Source organism: Drosophila melanogaster, chromosome 3L (assembly GCF_000001215.4).
Source record: "Drosophila melanogaster chromosome 3L".
NCBI lineage: Eukaryota > Metazoa > Arthropoda > Insecta > Diptera > Drosophilidae > Drosophila > Drosophila melanogaster.
In genome coordinates, this window is record NT_037436.4 from 3587446 (window position 1) to 3606759 (window position 19314).

General features: G+C 39.1%; 1 protein-coding gene and 1 non-coding gene across 15 annotated transcripts in view, besides 1 other annotated feature; both read left to right on the forward strand.

Annotated features, from left to right (window-relative positions):
• Nucleotides 1–19314, forward strand: part of Eip63E (Ecdysone-induced protein 63E) — a 94771-nt gene that overhangs the window by 71695 nt on the left and 3762 nt on the right. For 8 of the 14 annotated variants that reach the window (NM_079180.4, NM_001274444.1, NM_168033.3 and 5 more), the window contains 7 exons: nucleotides 597–635; nucleotides 5884–6101; nucleotides 7206–7297; nucleotides 10620–10794; nucleotides 10915–11176; nucleotides 12568–12780; nucleotides 12867–13046. In NM_079180.4, coding sequence (NP_523904.1) covers nucleotides 597–635; nucleotides 5884–6101; nucleotides 7206–7297; nucleotides 10620–10794; nucleotides 10915–11176; nucleotides 12568–12780; nucleotides 12867–13046 — 1179 coding nt within the window. The remainder of the gene's footprint in view (nucleotides 1–596; nucleotides 636–5883; nucleotides 6102–7205; nucleotides 7298–10619; nucleotides 10795–10914; nucleotides 11177–12567; nucleotides 12781–12866; nucleotides 13047–19314) is intronic. The other 6 variants (NM_001202113.2, NM_001043116.3, NM_168034.3 and 3 more) reach the window with 1 other exon arrangement.
• Nucleotides 6378–6448, forward strand: snRNA:U7 (small nuclear RNA U7). The gene has a single exon (NR_002270.1). It is a non-coding gene; the product is annotated as a small nuclear RNA U7 (small nuclear RNA).
• Nucleotides 13909–19161: a mobile genetic element.

A 19314-nucleotide genomic window follows, 5' to 3' on the forward strand; every position in this document is an offset into this window, starting at 1 on the left:
ATAAAAGCACACATTTACCCAATAAACAAAACACTTTATGCACAATATACAGTTTCCTTAATTAGTTTCGATTCTTTCAGTGTATTCAGCAGGAATAGAGTAAATCTTTTAACGACTTTTATGTGCTCCTTGCTTACTTTCCTTGTTTTGTTGGCTTTTATTGTCCTCTTTTCCTGACCATGTCCAATGCGCTTGTGTATAAGCCATTAAATGTGCTTTCCTTCGCTGGCTTGGCTTTTCCTGTTTTCGGCCAATTATTACGCGCGATTTATGCTTTTATTTGTCAACAAAGTTCGGAGGGCAAAAAACCCTCGTAAACATCGCAACCCCACACACTTAATTGATTGTAAATCATAAAATGCGAACCATATTTTGATAAACTCCGTGACCAAGTGGATTTTTTCTTGGGTAATATGCAGAGCTTAACTGGGTTATGCCATAAATAATTTTGAATGCACTTTTAACCGCTTTTTGCCCTTGTACTTTAATACTTGTTTACCTAGTTATAGTTGCCAACTTTTTTACTGCTTGCTCGTATGAAACACTTTTAATTTACAATTCTACCCCCCATTTCTTTCTATTTTGTTTATTTTTAGCACAAGAGTCTGCGAAAAATGATAATAACAAACCACAAGGTAAACTGCTTTTTATTACTCTTCCCTAAATCTCTTACTTTGAATATTCTTATTTGCGCACAGCATGTCCTGAGTCCTTTTAACCCGTTTATCCCTCTCCTCGCATCAGAAATATTCCAGACTTTTAATAGTTTTCTTCGGACAGCAATTTAAATTGCCATATTTTATGCGCCAAAGCTTTCAGAATGTCATTAAAATAGATGTCAAGCAGTCAGCTTGTTGTGCTCGCAGGACCCGTATCCTTTTGTCAATAAAAGTGAGTCGGGGAAGGACGATTGCAGGCGACAGCCATAAGTAATGACAAAACGCAGCGGGCCACCATTGTCATATTGAGACATTTGCACAAGCCCATTGGCTTAGCGAAGGATTCAAGGATCCGAGGATTCAAGGATGCAGTCTGCTTCTGAGTCCGAAAAAGGTTGTCATCGTCGTAATTGAATTGTGGCCGCCTATAAATCTTGAATACTAATCAAGGGGGAGGAGATTCAAAAATAAAGTTTCCTAAAGACTAAGAAGATATTTTTGGTATCAGAAGCGTTTCAACAACTGCTATTAAATGTCTTGACCGTCTTAAAATTATTTAATTATAATGTTCTTGAACATTATTAATGTTTTGCTTGTTGAGTTTAGTATTCAAAACCAGTCAAATTTAAGATTTATTAAAGGTTTCAAGCTCATAAGCCTATGCATATTCATTGAAATGAGAATGTCCATTTAGATCCTAAACATTGGCATTTTCCATCCGAGATTCAATTTAATTTCACTTTAATCAAGCATTTCTAACTGAGTTTGTGATCGGTTCTTCGGAAATGAAAAGCAAACATTTGAGGATGCAACATTGCATATCCTGTCAACCCCGCAGACTCCAGAAACTCCCCCATTTCAAGTCGATTTTTGTCTCTCTGCCGCCGTTTGGTCTCCGTTGCCTGTATTGTAATTGAATTCTACAACAACACAATAAATTTAGGCACTAAACGGAAAGGCATCGGCAACAGGGGGTTAAGAGGGCCATCAAGCGATGCCAAAACGGGCAGACAGTGAATGGGAAGGGGCGAAAAAGGATGAGTTCGATGCTGGACTGCAGTAAAAAGAGAAAATTTAATTTCTTGCTTGAATAATAAATCACAAACATAAACAGCGAGTGTGGGTTGGGTAAAAAAGTAGAGGGGCTGAGATGTCGCCAGATAAGACTCCATGGATACATCCTTTTTTGGGTGAAAAAAATATAGGGAGCCACCGATTTCAACTCCCGTATTTTGCGTCAATTTGAAATTCGTTGTCGATGGCCAACCAGAGTTGCCATCGCTGCTATGAAAATGTCATTTCCTGGCCAGAGCAACTCTGAAGGAAAAGGGAACGGAAGTGTCGAGTTTCGGGTGTAGCTTTATTAAATTTTTACACAAATGCTCGACACGCGCATATGAATAACAATATATATATATATATATATATACAGTTACACATGCATAAAAAGGAATATTATTTGAAGGAATGGGGTGCCTCCCCTGCCGATTCCCCCTGCCCCGTATCCTTATGCAAATGAAAAGTAAAAACTTTTATGTGCACATTTTTTACGATTTTTTATGGCACACTACTGCGGGGCGTGGCTGCCGGCTGACCCACTCAGCATTATGCAACAAGCCGCTGTGATTTCGCTCTTTTTATGACATTTATGCTGCCTCCAGACAGGCCCAAAAGGCATAAATATTGTTGCAAAGCCAAAAACAAATAGTAAACAGAAATTACAATAATATGCAATAATGCAAAAGGACAACAGCGGATGGGGCCGCAGACAGAGAGCACACACATTCGGAACAAATAATGGACACTTGAAACATTGCTATGACTTCATTTTCGGTCTAAACGAAAGGAGAACTTAACTCGGTTCTTTCAGTTCGAAATCTCATTGAAAAATTCTAGATGAATTGTGTTAAACCTTTTAAAGAAGATATACATAAGGGAACAAACCTGGTGTATTGTTCTTTATAGGTTCTTAAGAAGCCAAATTCACATTTCTCACAGTGTACCAAAGTAAAGTGGTAGCAGGGAAAAGCTCTCTGCTCCCCTGGCACACTCACTTGGTATTTGTCCCATGTGTGCGTGGCTTTAAGTCAGCGGGAGGACGTGACATCCTTGCATAGCATTTGCATAACTACATCAACAAGGGACCCTGGCCGAAGGACGAGATGAACTGGGGTGCAGGAGGATGCCAGACATCAGCGAGAGCCTCCGCGGACATCTGCCTCCGCCGTACCCCCCGAAGTTCCGCGGAATCCACGGTGCTATTTTTATCTTTTTTGTGCAAGTGCTCTGCTTGATGCGCTTGCATAATTTTCATTGTTTTCATTTTACAGGCGAATTTCCCTCAACTTATCTTCTCTTATTTTAGTTCCTGCACTTTTTTTTTTGGCGACAGCTTCCAGTACTGATTTCTGTTTGCATTTCAAGATTTTCGCGTCACAGATTTTTTACATTTATATCCTCTTTTTTGTGACAAGATATGCATGAGCAAGGGAAGTGCAATAAAACTTTATATGAAGGCGTTGAAACATAATATAGGGGAGGAGTAGCTGGCGAGGGCGATAAAAAGAGTTGAGTAGAGAGAATGGAATACTAAATAACTTTATGGGGTGTGGCAAAAGGTAACTAAGGGAGCAGCAGGAAGATAAAACCAAAGTGGGTCAGGTACAGATAAGGAAGCCAGCAGGGCTCCATACAAAATTTAACGTCCTTAAAGGAGACGTACCCAAAAAATAACTCGCTCCATGACATTAGTATGCCTAGAGTTATCCAGGAAAAATAATAATATTCATAATGATAGTTTTTATGCCCCGAAAATAGCCATGCCAAGACACAATAATAAAACCTTTAAAGCACTTTAGCTCATTTTTGCCCTAATTCGGCTAACAATCCATATCTAAATCGATATCTATAGCCAAGCATAATGGAAATAATAATAATCGTTGTGATGACCCGAAAATATCCATGCCCAGAACTGGCAACTTTCACATTGCCACTCTAGCATCCAATTATCGTTGCCAAAAAGCTATATTTGCTGGCTGACATTTGCTGGCTGCTCTTGGCACTCGCACACATCAGCAATTCAATTTAAAGACTTTATACGGGGGCCAGCGAATATTCCGCCCTTTCCCCTTTGAGCTCGTCCTCATTTTCCAATTTTACAGGCACTTTTCCAATGCTCAGTCAATTTTGCAAATCAAATGCTTGCCGTCGTTTGTTGTTCCTCCTTCGCTGATTTGCCATGACGACAGAAAAGGAGACGACGCCGAATGCCATTCCACTCGAGCGACTAGACAAGATGTGGAGAATAAGGAGCTATTTGAGGACTAAAAAGGAGAACATTTTGAAATATATATTCTGTTTTATAGAAGTTTTTCTTTTATTTGCCTCATTTATGGAGCATATTGCGCATTTAATCGCTGTCAGCATACATAGGATACGGAGCTAAGGATGTGTATCCTTTCGTGAGACACTGAGAGGAAATTCTACTATTTTAAAAATAAGTAGATTTTCAGAACAATAATCTGGGATGTTTGTGAACCTGTTAAACAATATTAGTAATGGTGTAGATTATAATTCTTTTTGCGGAACAATTGAACACATATTTTCTTTCTGTGCTGCGTCTATGGATCATCTTTCAACAGCAGCTCGTCAGTTTTCCTTCCTCCTCGCGTGGAAAATCCTCCCCATTCAACATATTGCTCTCAGTGGGCCGCTGAAAGTTTTCGTTTCTACAATCAGCTGCTGTTGAATTTTTAATTTTTATGTTAGTAATTTTTCAAGCATTCTGCAGGAATAAGGAAACTCTTGCCGGAAGAACATCTTGCGAGCGAATATTAAATTGTTTATGATTTGGCGGGAGGCGCGCAAAGAAATAAGCGAAAAAGTAATGCCGAATGGGAAACATGTTGCGAATTCACAAGTGGAAAATATTTCAAGATATTTGGTTTTTATTTTAGTGCTAGTGCTATGTGTGTCTGTGGGCAATCTTTAAGAGCAATCTCTTTAAGCAAAGCAATTTGCCGCGCTGCTGCAACTTTGTTATATAAATATTTCAAACGAAAGCAGATGATGCCGTTGCACCTGAGCTGGAAAACTTCCGCCCATTTTCCGCACCGGCCCCGCTGCCCAGCGGGAAAAGTCAGTCATGGTTACGTTGCGAACTGCAACTGGGGGAAAAGCAAACATAATTTAAAATGTAATTAGTGCTCAAATAGAAAACCAAACAAACAGCGAGCGCAGCTGGGCGGGCGTAAACTCAAAGGTGGAATCCGAAAACCCAGGGCACCCGCAAAGTCAATGAATGAAGAAATATCATCAGCAGGTTACTAGGTGACCCAGTCGCAGATTTTGCACCTGGACAGGCAACGCAGCACACCTGTGCGTTCTCTACGCTTCCCCCGCAAAACTTTGTCCTAGACCAACTTTCGCCAGCTGCTGCGTTGGCTTTTGAAACATTTTATTATAACGAGGCTGAGGTAAACATGGCACAATTTCCACAGACCGATTTTCCATTCATTCAATCCGGCCATTTCAAGGTTGGCCAAACTCGATTTATTTCGGCTAAAGATGCCGGCAACTCTCCTGCCCTTATTCTTCATTATATTGATGATGTGCATAATGAGTTGGCTGACGGAATTTTTCCCTTTTCGTTCGCTCACCTTTTGTGCTCATTAAGGAAATGAGAAATGCGATGTTCAACTGGCAAATATTTTCCTACGCTGACAAAAAATGCATTCGAATGGAAGCTGCGTTTAGTTCTTAAAAACATTCGAAGCTACAAACAAAGATGAACTAACAATACATTTACATTACATTATTATGCTAACATACAAATTTCATTATAAAAGTTTTTAAATTAAAGTTAAAACAAACTTAACTGTCTCATTTAAATTAATAGCTGGTCTTTTAGTGCTGCACTTCAAGACAGCCAGCATCTTGAGCAACACTCTGTGAACTCTGTTTTAGATAGCCTTTTTTACGGAGTGTACATAAATAGTCCTTTGAGCTGGCTGCCATCCACTTCCGTCCACTCACTTGTAGGTTGTTGTCGGGGCCACTAATTTGGTTTTTGAGTGGGTCTGCTGCTCATTAAGCGGCTTTTCCTTTGCATTTTGGCCATTCCTTTCCTTGGGTCTTTACCTGCTGCTGCCATTTACTTACTTACTTTGTCCTGGCCTTTTACTCAAGCATTCCGTTTCCGCTTTGTTTCGCCCACTATTTACAGACTGGCGCAGCACGGACAGCACCGACCACCACGATCGCGTCCAGAGACAGCTTTCCGTGTCCTCCGACAGCAAGTTGCTCGACGAGGACATTCGCGAGGAGATGAAGTACCATTCGCACGTGGTCATGCGTCCCAAGAAGCCGCCCAGACCCAAATCCGAGGTCTTTCTGAACAAACAGGAAACGCATCCGCGCCGGAAACGATTCAGTGCATTTGGTGTAAGTACTGCTCACGGTGCCTTTGCTTTGATAACACGGTTTTATTGTTGCGTTTGAAACTTACAAGTTAACTTAAAGCCATTTAAAATATATTCCTTAAATGACTACATACTGCTGCATTCCAATCAGAGTCAACTTTACTCTCGAAATGCATTATTTTATCATTTCAAATAGCATACTTATATGTGCGTTGGTTACTCGCACTTACTGTCCCTATAATTCCCAACTGCTACTGGCTGCGCTTGCATGGAGTTCACTCTGCGAGCCTCTGTTGAGATTGAAAATTTTTATTCTCTTTGAAATTTGTCTTGGTGGGACCCTTTGTCTAGGCATTGAGTGTTCCCGTTGATTAATAAATATTAACTTGTTTAAGGACTTCTTAGTGTTTAACACCAAAAAGTTAACTTAATTAACGGCGTAATGAAAAAAAAAAACGTACGTACATATGTATTCTAAAGGTTTAAGTTTGAAGTAACAAAATTAAATCTATAAATATTTTAAGAATTCACATTTTTTATATAAAAAAAGACGTGTAACTTATTTTATAAATCCTGCTATGGTGGCGTTATCCGTAAATCGTACAGTTAAACAATAAACTACTTTATATTTGTAACTGCTACTGCATACTTTTAGGCAGACTGAAAATTAATTAAATTCATAATTTATAAGAGCAATCAAACATTTAAGCAAATGTTTACTCTGAAAGACGAAAAGCCATCTTCATATTAATACATTAATTAAAAAGTTAAAAATATTGCCAAACATTTGCAGAGAGAATTAAATTTAACATATTAAAACAAAGGCAAGTTTACACAACTTTTTTACTCCATGAGCCAACTTCATATTAAGTAATTAATTAAACAGAAATTTGCCTGTATGCCTACTGAAAACAACGGCAGCTTTAGCGTAATTGAAAAACAAACTGGAAACAAACATGTGGCTTTCCAAAGTGGCTTTCCATTCATTCCCGCCGATTACATCACGCGCTAATGTAATGCGAACTGAACCGCACACCAAACTAACTTTGCTTAATTAATTAACAAACATGATACATTTTTCAACTCCATTTGTTTGCCTCTCTTTTTTCGTCCTTTTTTCCCACAGGGCGACTCCCCATTTGGCAAGCAGGAGGCCTATGTTAAACTCGAGCCGCTGGGCGAAGGCTCCTATGCGACGGTCTACAAAGGATTTAGCAAGTGAGTACCGCACCCAAAAGAAGCAAGAGGGGGTAGGGGAGGGTCCTGGGTCGCCAAAAAATGGGTTGCCGTGTCAGTGGGTTAAATAAAAAATTATTGCCAGCATAGCTCAGCTTGAATTTTGTGATGGACACCCCGATCAAAATGGATTTCGCTTTTTTGAGCTGCAAAAAAATGTGTGTCGTCATTTCGCCTTGATTTATTCGCTAGTTTCCCTCGTGCATCCGACGTTTTCCCTTAGTTATTTTTGGAGCTCTGCTCTTTCTGGCTTCGTCTCCCGATCCAGCCCAAACCGTATTCCTTTGTCCCCGTTGGCAGACTCATTACAGCCAGAGCCATGCAAATGTGGCTATCAATCACGGCCAAAAGGAAAGGGTGGTCGGGGTGGTGTGGGCCAAGGGGCAATGTGGGTCACTCGGCGGGAGAAGGAGATTGAGTTGCAGCTGAAGCTGCGTGAATGTCCTGTTTCCGCAGCTCCTTTTGCTCCTGTGTCCCCAATTGTTTAGTTGGCCTAACTCTGCACTGAGATAAATCACAAAGACGAGTGAATAGAGTATTATTTAAACTAAAAACTAAAGAGTCTTAATTGTGCGGCTTCCTTTTTTGTAATCATTGGAATATAGTAAAATCTTTCAAAGTATCGCTCAGCATCAGATAAAATTTGTTCCAGTGCATCAACACGCACTTTTGTGAAAACTTGCCCCACAATTGAGTTGGCTTCCTTGGGTTTTCCACAGCCCATTTTCATTTACCTCGCCCGGAAAAATATGGCAGCACAAAAGGCTGCCTCATTTGCGCCTCGTCTGGCACTGATTTCAGCTGTTTTAAGGAGCTGGAGTTTGGAATCGGAGTTGGGGCCTTGAGATCCTTCGCTCATAATTTGACAAATGGTACTGGGAACGCGGGAGAGAGAGAGCCAGCTTCGTCACCTTTTTGACAGGATTCCCCTGTCCTTGCTCTTCGATGATAGATGCCACCCAGTCCCCTTTTTCTTTTTGCCCGTCACAGCCACTTGCCCCCTGGTTTTCCCACTCCATTTTCCACTTCCTCCTGCCCTCACACGCACTTTATCTTTGGCTCCCTTTTGTTTTTGATTTATTTGACAATCATTTGCTCTGGTGTTGCCTCGAACTTGTTCCTTGTACTATTGGCATTACGTGAAGAACGAGCAGAAAGTTGTTTGACAGCCTCTTTGGCTGTGTTTGCCCTCTTTTCCGCCCTATTGTTACCCTACAGCTCCTAGTTTTCCCGGCCCTCCTTTTCTCATTTGCTATGCACGACGGCACTTACATGCGAAATGAGTTCCAATTAGCCTTTGTTTATACGAAATGCAATTAATTCGCTCTAATTTATCTGCCAAATGGAAATGTGACCTCTCAGTTTTTGGCTTTTACTTTTCTTGGGCCTGGCTTTGTTTAGAGTCCCTTTTGCGACTCCTTGCGCTCTGTTTTTTTTTTTGCCTGCCTTTCAAATGGAAATTTAGGTCACTTTCCTTCTCTAAGATTTATGCTTCCTCTCGGACTGTTTTTTTTCCCCCCTTCTGTCAAATTAATCCCCCAGCTCTAGATCCTTCTGTTTGTCAATTGTAAAAGATTTCATGAATGATTTCACTTCCATTTGACTTTCGTTTTTCCTTGCCTTGTCCTGGATTCCTTTGTATTTCCCAATGTACGTTGGCATTTTTCGACTACTATTTTCTACCTATGCAAATACTGAAAAGGGCATGAAATCAAGCTAAGAGTCCTCAAGCAGAAAGTCAAGTTGCTGATTAGCATTTAGTAGGTCAGCTGTCACGAAAAGACGCCATCTGGCGGGGGGAAACTTCGATTGCGAAAAGTTTTCCTCAACTTTGATGGCACACGCAATTTTCGGTTTATGCTTAACTAAGTCGTATTATTTTAACATTAACAAGACGAAGTTTGATGTCAGCCAACAAATCCTCTTCACAATCCCCCACCATTTCTCACTCGAAATATTATCAAAATATTTTAATGTTTTTCTTATGCACAGAAATAAAATAAGTGTATTGAAAAAATTTATTTATGTTTACATTATGATTATGATTAAAGATTCAATATATTGTAAAAATATTGTTAAAATGCGCTTAATTAACTTTTTGAGCTAATCTGAGCTAAGCTTCTTGAATCAACTCCCTTTCTTTCTGTGTACACTTTTCGTGAGAAAACTCTCTTTGCCTGGCAGCTGTTTTTCGTTTACATGGAAATTGCTCAGGATGCGGTAAGGACATAAGCTTTTTATGGCATTTTTCTCAGGCTCCTAGATGCTAAAGGTTTATTAACCAAGTGTGTTTTAGAATACATTTTGATATGACATAAAAGGTTTAATTCGCCGCAACCCGACGATTTTGTTCGGGAATAGGGAAAATTCTGTGAATTTTTATGTGTGCGATAAAAAGTTTAGGGTATTTTGCTCATATTTACTTCGCTCTCCGGAATTTACGATGCTGCTCGACAAATTGATGCGCTTGAGTTCAGTCATCAGGAGCCCTCATCATCATCATTAACCCTCGGTTGCCCAATTAGCTACTGGCGTGATAAATTCTAGCCCCTAAAAACTTGCACTTTGACATATTCGAGTGACATCTTCATGCTGGTGAACTTGGGCCCTGAAAAAAAAACATTCGTAAATTCACTCTAGCTTCTGCTCTTAAAGTCAACTACTTTATGGTAAAATTCTCCAGCTTTGCTGGCTTCTTCGTTTTATTTCGGGTGGTTTTTGCCTTGCCAATTAGAATTTTGCCTTGGCAATGCGAGAAAGCCGCATAAATTGCCAGCGTCTGTGCGGCAGTGTCAAATAATTTAACCTAATTTGACACTTCAAATGTCCTGCGCTGTGTCCTGTCCCCTATATCCTTCCTTCAGTGCTGTCACATTTCCAAAAAGGTACAACATGTTCTAATTGGAAGGGATATACAGAACTGCCAAGCATTTAACAATTTAAAAGTTCTCTTTTTCCATCATATTTGACTAGAAAAGAAGCTGAAGTGCCATCACTGGTCCAAGCTGTATGCTCTCGCTTCCATGTCCTGTGGCCTGTCCCTTATCCTAATTTAAGTGTTTGCCGTACATTTCCCTGCGTGTTGGGTCGTTATGTCTGTTTAATATACAAAGGCCCCCGTCGGACCCACCCTACATGTCCTGACTTCTGGCAAAGGACGCTATTGTGGGTGGGCTCCTACCACAAATTGCGAGCCTAATTCTTTGTTGCCTCGCCGGCAGCTGTGCAATTGTTGTTCTTGTCGGACATTCCCGCTCGAGTATTTATTTTATTAATTCCCCGTCCCCATTGCTGTGGCCTGCAGATTAACCTACCAGCGGGTGGCGCTGAAGGAGATTCGCCTGCAGGAGGAGGAGGGAGCACCCTTCACCGCGATTCGCGAGGCCTCGCTGCTGAAAGAACTGAAACACAGCAACATCGTCACGCTGCACGACATTGTCCACACGCGCGAGACGCTGACCTTTGTCTTTGAATATGTGGTGAGTACTTGAAATATTCATTGAGATCTGAAAGCGATAGTTAGTTACTGCTAGACTATCCTTTGATCGTTATCTACTCAGTGTTATCATTTGAACTAATGCCGAATCATTCCTTTCCAGAATACGGATCTGTCGCAATACATGGAGAAGCATCCGGGCGGCCTGGATCATCGCAACGTGCGCCTGTTCCTCTTCCAGCTGCTCCGTGGACTCTCCTACTGCCACAAGCGGCGTGTCCTCCATCGGGATGTCAAGCCGCAGAACCTGCTTATTAGCGACTGCGGCGAACTGAAGTTGGCCGATTTCGGACTGGCCAGGGCCAAGAGCGTGCCCAGCCACACCTACTCCCACGAGGTGGTCACGTTATGGTACCGCCCTCCAGGTGAGCTTTCCCATTTGGTTCTGTGTGTTGGAGGAAGAGAGAGACCATGAGGGAGACCATGAACAATTCTGTGTATTTTAATTTAAATATCTGGCCATATTTCTCAGTCCTGAGAATCTTGTTTACTTTTAATTTGGGTTACCTAAAATGTTGAATATTTGTCGGAATGTAGTCCTGGCTGGAATGAATAGTAAATTCTTTCTTTTCACACATCAATTTCACATTGCATCCGTAGGCGAAGAAATGCTAAAGGATTCAATTTTTCCATGTGATTTTGGTATATTCCTATCTCTTAATCCCTTTAAACTTAAACAGCTAAGAGCCTTTTCATGTAAGCTGCTCATGGCCAAAATAAAAAAAATTAAACTAGTAATCACTTTTCCCAGGCGCAAACAATTTGCAGTTCGGAGCTTAGCCCTAGACCCAAAGTCGAACCAATTTGAAAATCGCATTAAAATATTTCGTTTGTTTTGTGCACTCGAAGCCAATTAATTGACGTCCATGCAGGCTGAAAATTGTTGGCATTGCAGAGTAGCTCGGCTGGGATTAAATTAATGCCTCACTAAGATCCCTCCCTTGACAATGGGTAAACAATTCACTTTGCATGGCAAAGATTTTTCCATCAATTTGCGAGCCAGCTAAATGGAAAACTAAAGCGCAGGACTAGAGACAGAGGAATAAAGTTAATTTTTTCTAATATGCAATTCCCTTGGCATAAACACTTTGGGTCTGCTGGAATACCTGGGCTGCAGTCCGCAACCCGGACTACTGACCCCCCTGACCCCTGGGCAGCATCAACGTCAGCTGGGGAATAGTTCGGAAGCATGTTAAACAAATTTAATCTGCACTTCTTGGCAGACAGCGCCGCCAGGCAAAAAGCGGAGGCATGCAAAAAACAAAGGGGATACAAACGGATGGGGATGCGGATGTGGTTGCCATGGGCACCTGTCGCCACCTGCGCGGAAAATTGGTGTGGGAGGCGAACAGATGCATACGTAGGTACTACTTTCAAAAAAAAAAAAACGTTCTTTTAGGTGCGTTAGGTGCATTTTGAAAAAGATTGAGATACATATATTGGCTTATTGTTGTGCACATACTGCTTCATCAGGTATGTTTATAGTTTAGCTTTAAGTTCCTCTTATTTGAACATAAACAGCATCCAACCCAGAAAATCGTGTGTGCTCATGGGAGGACTAAACTTTGTTAGCTGCTGGCCAAAAAAGCAGCAGCAAAGATAAACACAAAGGTGCACAGGAAGTGGAGAACTATCTCGTCCCGGAGTTCCTGGTCTCTCTCGCCCTCTTATTTATTTAAAATGGCAATTTATTTTGCAACAAAAGTGGGGAAAACAGAAGTGCATTTACTTACCCTGGAGTTCGTGACCATTTCAGATGTCCTGCTGGGCAGCACGGAGTACTCGACCTCGCTGGACATGTGGGGCGTGGGCTGCATCTTCGTGGAGATGGTGACCGGGATGCCGACGTTTCCGGGCATACGTGATACCTACGATCAGCTGGACAAGATATTCAAATTGCTGGGCACGCCCACCGAGGACACGTGGCCGGGAGTCACCCACTTTCCCGGCTACAAGCCACACAAGCTGGGTAAGTAATTGGCCTCAGGGCCAGAGAGCGACCTGGTTGAACTCTGGAAGCTAATTTGGTGTACACCCCTTAACCTTTCGGTGCAGGTTTCTATCGACCACGGAAACTGGGTCACAACTTCCCACGGCTATACGACATCATCGAGGGCGAGACGATAGCTAACGGCTTCCTGCAACTGAATCCGGAGCAGCGTTTGGGCGCCGATGATGCACTGCAGCATCCGTACTTTGCGCAGTTGCCAAAGAAACTCTACGAATTGCCAGACGGTGAGTCGAGCAAATTGAATTAATGCATTAAACATTTACAGCCCGAACTTTTGGCCATTGTCTGTGTGGCCGGAAAGAAAACCAATTAACAAAGCTTCGCAAGGCAACGAAAAAAAAGGGGAAAAAAAGGATGAAATGTTTGCTCAAAGTTGGCTGAAAGTCAGGGAAAAATCCCGTGACGTTAGCCCATTCTTTGTAAAGGACAACTCATTTAAGTTTCGCGACAATTTGTTTGCCTTTCGAGCAGTTTTCCGTGAATTGAGGGCCTGCTTAGCGAGTGTTTCCGAGGTATAGTTAACAGTAATTGCATTTGCCGGTTTTAATTTGTATTTCAAGTGGTGGCAAAAGTTTGCAACAAGTTGGGAAAATAAATACCGAATGCAAAGGACAAACTTGTTGGACAAATACAGACCCACAGACAGAAAATCAAGCTGGTCTACTAATTAGATTGCGATAAGTGAACATTCAAAAGTATATAATGGTTCGTTTTGCAATTCAAAACGTGTATGATACGGCACCAAATGGAATTATCTATTTTATGAAAACTGTATAAAATAATCCTGTAGATATATAATATCTGATATTTTGATTATTTTGATTGCGTACGTATAAGCAATTATCTCTACCAATTCCTCTACAACTGCCCTGCGTTTTCTGTTACATAAAATGGATACTAAATTCCGTTTTTCCCGAGGACCTGCATTCATTAGCAGACCTCCTATCGGATGCCACTCGGTAAATGGAAACATTTCCGAAAAAAGGAAATTTAAGGGTAGCCCCAAAACCAGCATCAAGTTGCGGACTATGCAATTTGGCAAATGCAATCCACTGAGTTTCGGGGAAAACTAGGGAAGTGCAATAGTGTTGGAATATACTATTCAACCTACAAAAATAACGTTAAACAACACTACTTTATATTTGATATGAATGGCCACACCTTTTATGCCATAAAACATATTGTAAGAGAATACCACTCTTTTTATTCCTTCTTTCCTTCTTGTACGTTTTTTGCTGTGAGTAGGTCGTGGTGCTGGTGTTGCAGTTGAAATAACTTAAAATATAAATCATAAAACTCAAACATAAACTTGACTATTTATTTATTTATTAAGAAAGGAAATATAAATTATAAATTACAACAGGTTATGGGCCCAGTCCATGCCTAATAAACAATTAAATTGTGAATTAAAGATTGTGAAAATAAATTGTGAAATAGCATTTTTTCACATTCTTGTGAAATAGTTTTTTTTTTCACATTCTTGTGAAATTATTTCCTTCTCAGAATTTGAGTGAAAAATGGACAAGGCTAAACGTAATATTAAGCCGTTTGATGGCGAGAAGTACGCGATTTGGAAATTTAGAATTAGGGCTCTTTTAGCCGAGCAAGATGTGCTTAAAGTAGTTGATGGTTAATGCCTAACGAGGTAGATGACTCCTGGAAAAAGGCAGAGCGTTGTGCAAAAAGTACAATAATAGAGTACCTAAGCGACTCGTTTTTAAATTTCGCAACAAGCGACATTACGGCGCGTCAGATTCTTGAGAATTTGGACGCCGTTTATGAACGAAAAAGTTTGGCGTCGCAACTGGCGCTGCGAAAACGTTTGCTTTCTCTGAAGCTATCGAGTGAGATGTCACTATTAAGCCATTTTCATATTTTTGACGAACTTATAAGTGAATTGTTGGCAGCTGGTGCAAAAATAGAAGAGATGGATAAAATTTCTCATCTACTGATCACATTGCCTTCGTGTTACGATGGAATTATTACAGCGATAGAGACATTATCTGAAGAAAATTTGACATTGGCGTTTGTGAAAAATAGATTGCTGGATCAAGAAATTAAAATTAAAAATGACCACAACGATACAAGCAAGAAAGTTATGAACGCGATCGTGCACAACAATAATAACACTTATAAAAATAATTTGTTTAAAAATCGGGTAACTAAACCAAAGAAAATATTCAAGGGAAATTCAAAGTATAAAGTCAAGTGTCACCACTGTGGCAGAGAAGGCCACATTAAAAAAGATTGTTTCCATTATAAAAGAATATTAAATAATAAAAATAAAGAAAATGAAAAACAAGTTCAAACTGCAACATCACACGGCATTGCGTTTATGGTAAAAGAAGTGAATAATACTTCAGTGATGGACAACTGCGGGTTTGTCCTTGATTCTGGTGCTAGTGACCATCTTATAAATGATGAGTCGCTGTATACCGACAGTGTGGAGGTTGTGCCTCCACTTAAGATTGCAGTGGCCAAGCAAGGCGAATTTATTTATGCCACTAAGCGTGGTATTGTCCGACTACGGAATGACCATGAGATTACACTGGAGGATGTACTCTTTTGTAAGGAAGCTGCTGGTAATTTGATGTCCGTAAAGCGTCTCCAAGAGGCAGGAATGTCGATCGAATTTGACAAAAGCGGTGTAACCATTTCGAAAAATGGGTTAATGGTTGTCAAAAATTCAGGTATGTTAAACAATGTACCTGTGATCAATTTTCAAGCATATTCTATAAATGCTAAGCATAAAAATAATTTTCGTTTATGGCATGAGAGGTTTGGCCATATAAGCGATGGCAAATTATTAGAAATAAAACGAAAGAATATGTTTAGTGATCAAAGTCTTCTAAACAACTTAGAGTTATCATGTGAAATTTGTGAACCCTGTTTAAATGGTAAACAGGCAAGACTTCTTTTTAAACAATTGAAAGATAAGACCCATATTAAAAGACCACTTTTTGTAGTACACTCAGATGTCTGTGGGCCTATTACTCCAGTTACTTTAGATGATAAAAATTATTTTGTGATCTTTGTTGATCAGTTTACACATTATTGTGTAACTTATTTAATTAAATATAAATCTGATGTGTTTAGCATGTTTCAAGATTTTGTAGCCAAGAGTGAAGCTCATTTTAATTTAAAGGTTGTGTACTTATACATTGACAATGGTAGAGAATACTTGTCAAATGAGATGAGACAATTTTGTGTTAAGAAAGGAATTTCTTATCACTTAACAGTGCCACATACACCTCAGTTAAATGGTGTTTCTGAGAGAATGATAAGAACCATTACGGAAAAAGCTCGAACCATGGTTAGTGGTGCAAAGCTAGATAAAAGCTTTTGGGGCGAAGCAGTATTAACTGCTACTTATTTAATCAACAGAATTCCTAGTAGAGCACTTGTTGATAGTTCAAAGACCCCATATGAGATGTGGCACAATAAGAAGCCATACTTAAAACATTTGAGAGTGTTTGGTGCAACTGTTTATGTGCATATTAAAAACAAACAAGGAAAGTTTGATGATAAATCATTTAAAAGTATTTTTGTGGGCTATGAACCCAATGGTTTTAAGTTGTGGGATGCTGTAAATGAAAAATTTATTGTCGCAAGAGATGTTGTTGTCGATGAAACCAATATGGTTAATTCTAGAGCTGTTAAATTTGAAACAGTGTTCCTGAAAGATAGTAAGGAAAGTGAAAATAAAAATTTTCCGAATGACAGTAGGAAAATAATACAAACAGAGTTCCCGAATGAGAGTAAGGAATGCGACAACATACAATTCCTGAAAGATAGTAAGGAAAGTGAAAATAAAAATTTTCCGAATGACAGTAGGAAAATAATACAAACAGAATTCCCGAATGAGAGTAAGGAATGCGACAACATACAATTCCTGAAAGATAGTAAGGAAAGTGAAAATAAAAATTTTCCGAATGACAGTAGGAAAATAATACAAACAGAATTCCCGAATGAGAGTAAGGAATGCGACAACATACAATTCCTGAAAGATAGTAAGGAAAGTAATAAATATTTTCTGAATGAGAGTAAGAAAAGAAAGCGAGATGATCACCTGAATGAAAGTAAGGGATCAGGCAACCCGAATGAGAGTAGGGAAAGTGAAACAGCAGAGCACTTAAAAGAAATTGGAATTGATAATCCAACTAAAAATGATGGCATAGAAATTATTAATAGAAGAAGTGAGAGATTAAAGACTAAGCCTCAGATATCCTATAATGAAGAGGATAATAGTCTAAATAAAGTTGTTCTAAATGCTCACACTATATTTAACGATGTCCCAAATTCATTTGATGAAATTCAATATAGGGATGATAAATCTTCTTGGGAAGAAGCCATCAATACAGAGTTAAATGCTCATAAAATTAATAATACTTGGACAATTACATAAAGGCCTGAAAACAAAAATATTGTAGATAGCAGATGGGTATTTTCTGTTAAATATAATGAACTTGGAAATCCAATTAGATACAAAGCTAGATTGGTTGCACGAGGATTCACTCAAAAATACCAAATAGACTATGAAGAGACATTTGCTCCTGTAGCTAGAATTTCAAGTTTCCGATTTATATTGTCATTAGTAATACAGTATAACTTGAAAGTCCATCAAATGGATGTAAAAACAGCTTTCTTAAATGGCACGTTAAAAGAGGAAATTTATATGAGACTTCCTCAAGGTATATCGTGTAATAGTGACAATGTGTGTAAATTGAATAAGGCAATTTACGGACTCAAGCAAGCGGCTAGATGCTGGTTTGAAGTATTTGAGCAAGCATTGAAAGAGTGTGAGTTTGTAAACTCTTCAGTTGATCGCTGTATATATATTTTAGACAAAGGTAACATCAATGAAAACATATATGTATTATTATATGTAGATGATGTGGTTATAGCTACAGGAGATATGACAAGAATGAATAACTTCAAAAGGTATTTAATGGAAAAGTTTAGGATGACTGACCTAAATGAAATAAAACATTTTATTGGAATTAGGATAGAGATGCAGGAAGATAAAATCTATTTAAGCCAATCTGCATATGTTAAAAAAATTTTAAGTAAATTTAACATGGAAAATTGTAATGCAGTTAGTACTCCTTTACCTAGTAAAATAAATTATGAATTACTTAATTCAGATGAAGACTGCAATACCCCATGCCGTAGCCTCATAGGATGTTTAATGTACATAATGCTTTGTACACGCCCAGATTTAACTACTGCAGTAAATATCTTGAGCAGATATAGTAGCAAAAATAACTCCGAATTATGGCAGAACTTAAAAAGAGTTCTTAGATATTTGAAGGGCACTATCGATATGAAATTGATTTTTAAAAAGAACTTGGCATTTGAAAATAAAATTATTGGTTATGTGGATTCTGATTGGGCTGGTAGTGAAATTGATAGAAAAAGTACAACAGGGTATTTATTCAAAATGTTTGATTTTAATCTCATTTGTTGGAATACAAAGAGACAGAACTCAGTAGCAGCCTCATCAACTGAAGCTGAGTATATGGCCCTATTTGAAGCCGTGAGAGAAGCTCTATGGCTTAAATTTTTATTAACTAGTATTAACATTAAACTAGAAAACCCCATTAAAATTTACGAAGACAATCAAGGCTGTATTAGCATAGCAAACAATCCCTCATGTCATAAACGAGCTAAACATATTGATATTAAATATCATTTTGCCAGAGAGCAAGTTCAGAATAATGTGATTTGTCTTGAGTATATTCCTACAGAGAATCAACTGGCTGACATATTTACAAAACCGTTGCCTGCTGCGAGATTTGTGGAGTTACGAGACAAATTGGGTTTGCTGCAAGACGACCAATCGAATGCTGAATGAAATTTTTTATATATATTTTTCAAATTTAAATTCCTGTAAACATATTTTGTTACAATGATCTGATCGGGTTTTTCTGGGTTTTCCCCGTATCCTCGCAGCAAATGCTGGATCAGTTAACACTTCCCAGAATGCACACCACCCACATTTGATAGTTACTAATGAATATTATTGTTATGTTTTTAATTATAGACGTTATTTTTGAGGGGGCGTGTTGGAATATACTATTCAACCTACAAAAATAACGTTAAACAACACTACTTTATATTTGATATGAATGGCCACACCTTTTATGCCATAAAACATATTGTAAGAGAATACCACTCTTTTTATTCCTTCTTTCCTTCTTGTACGTTTTTTGCTGTGAGTAGGTCGTGGTGCTGGTGTTGCAGTTGAAATAACTTAAAATATAAATCATAAAACTCAAACATAAACTTGACTATTTATTTATTTATTAAGAAAGGAAATATAAATTATAAATTACAACAAATAGAGAGGGCTTTAAAAATGCATATATTTGTATGGGGGCACAAAAGCCACTCGAGAATGCAGTGGGTAAAGCCGAAAATAAATGAATAAAGCGCAAATTCCCCTTTTCGGACTTGCACTTAATCGAGGGCAGCTTAAAGTGTGCTTAAAAT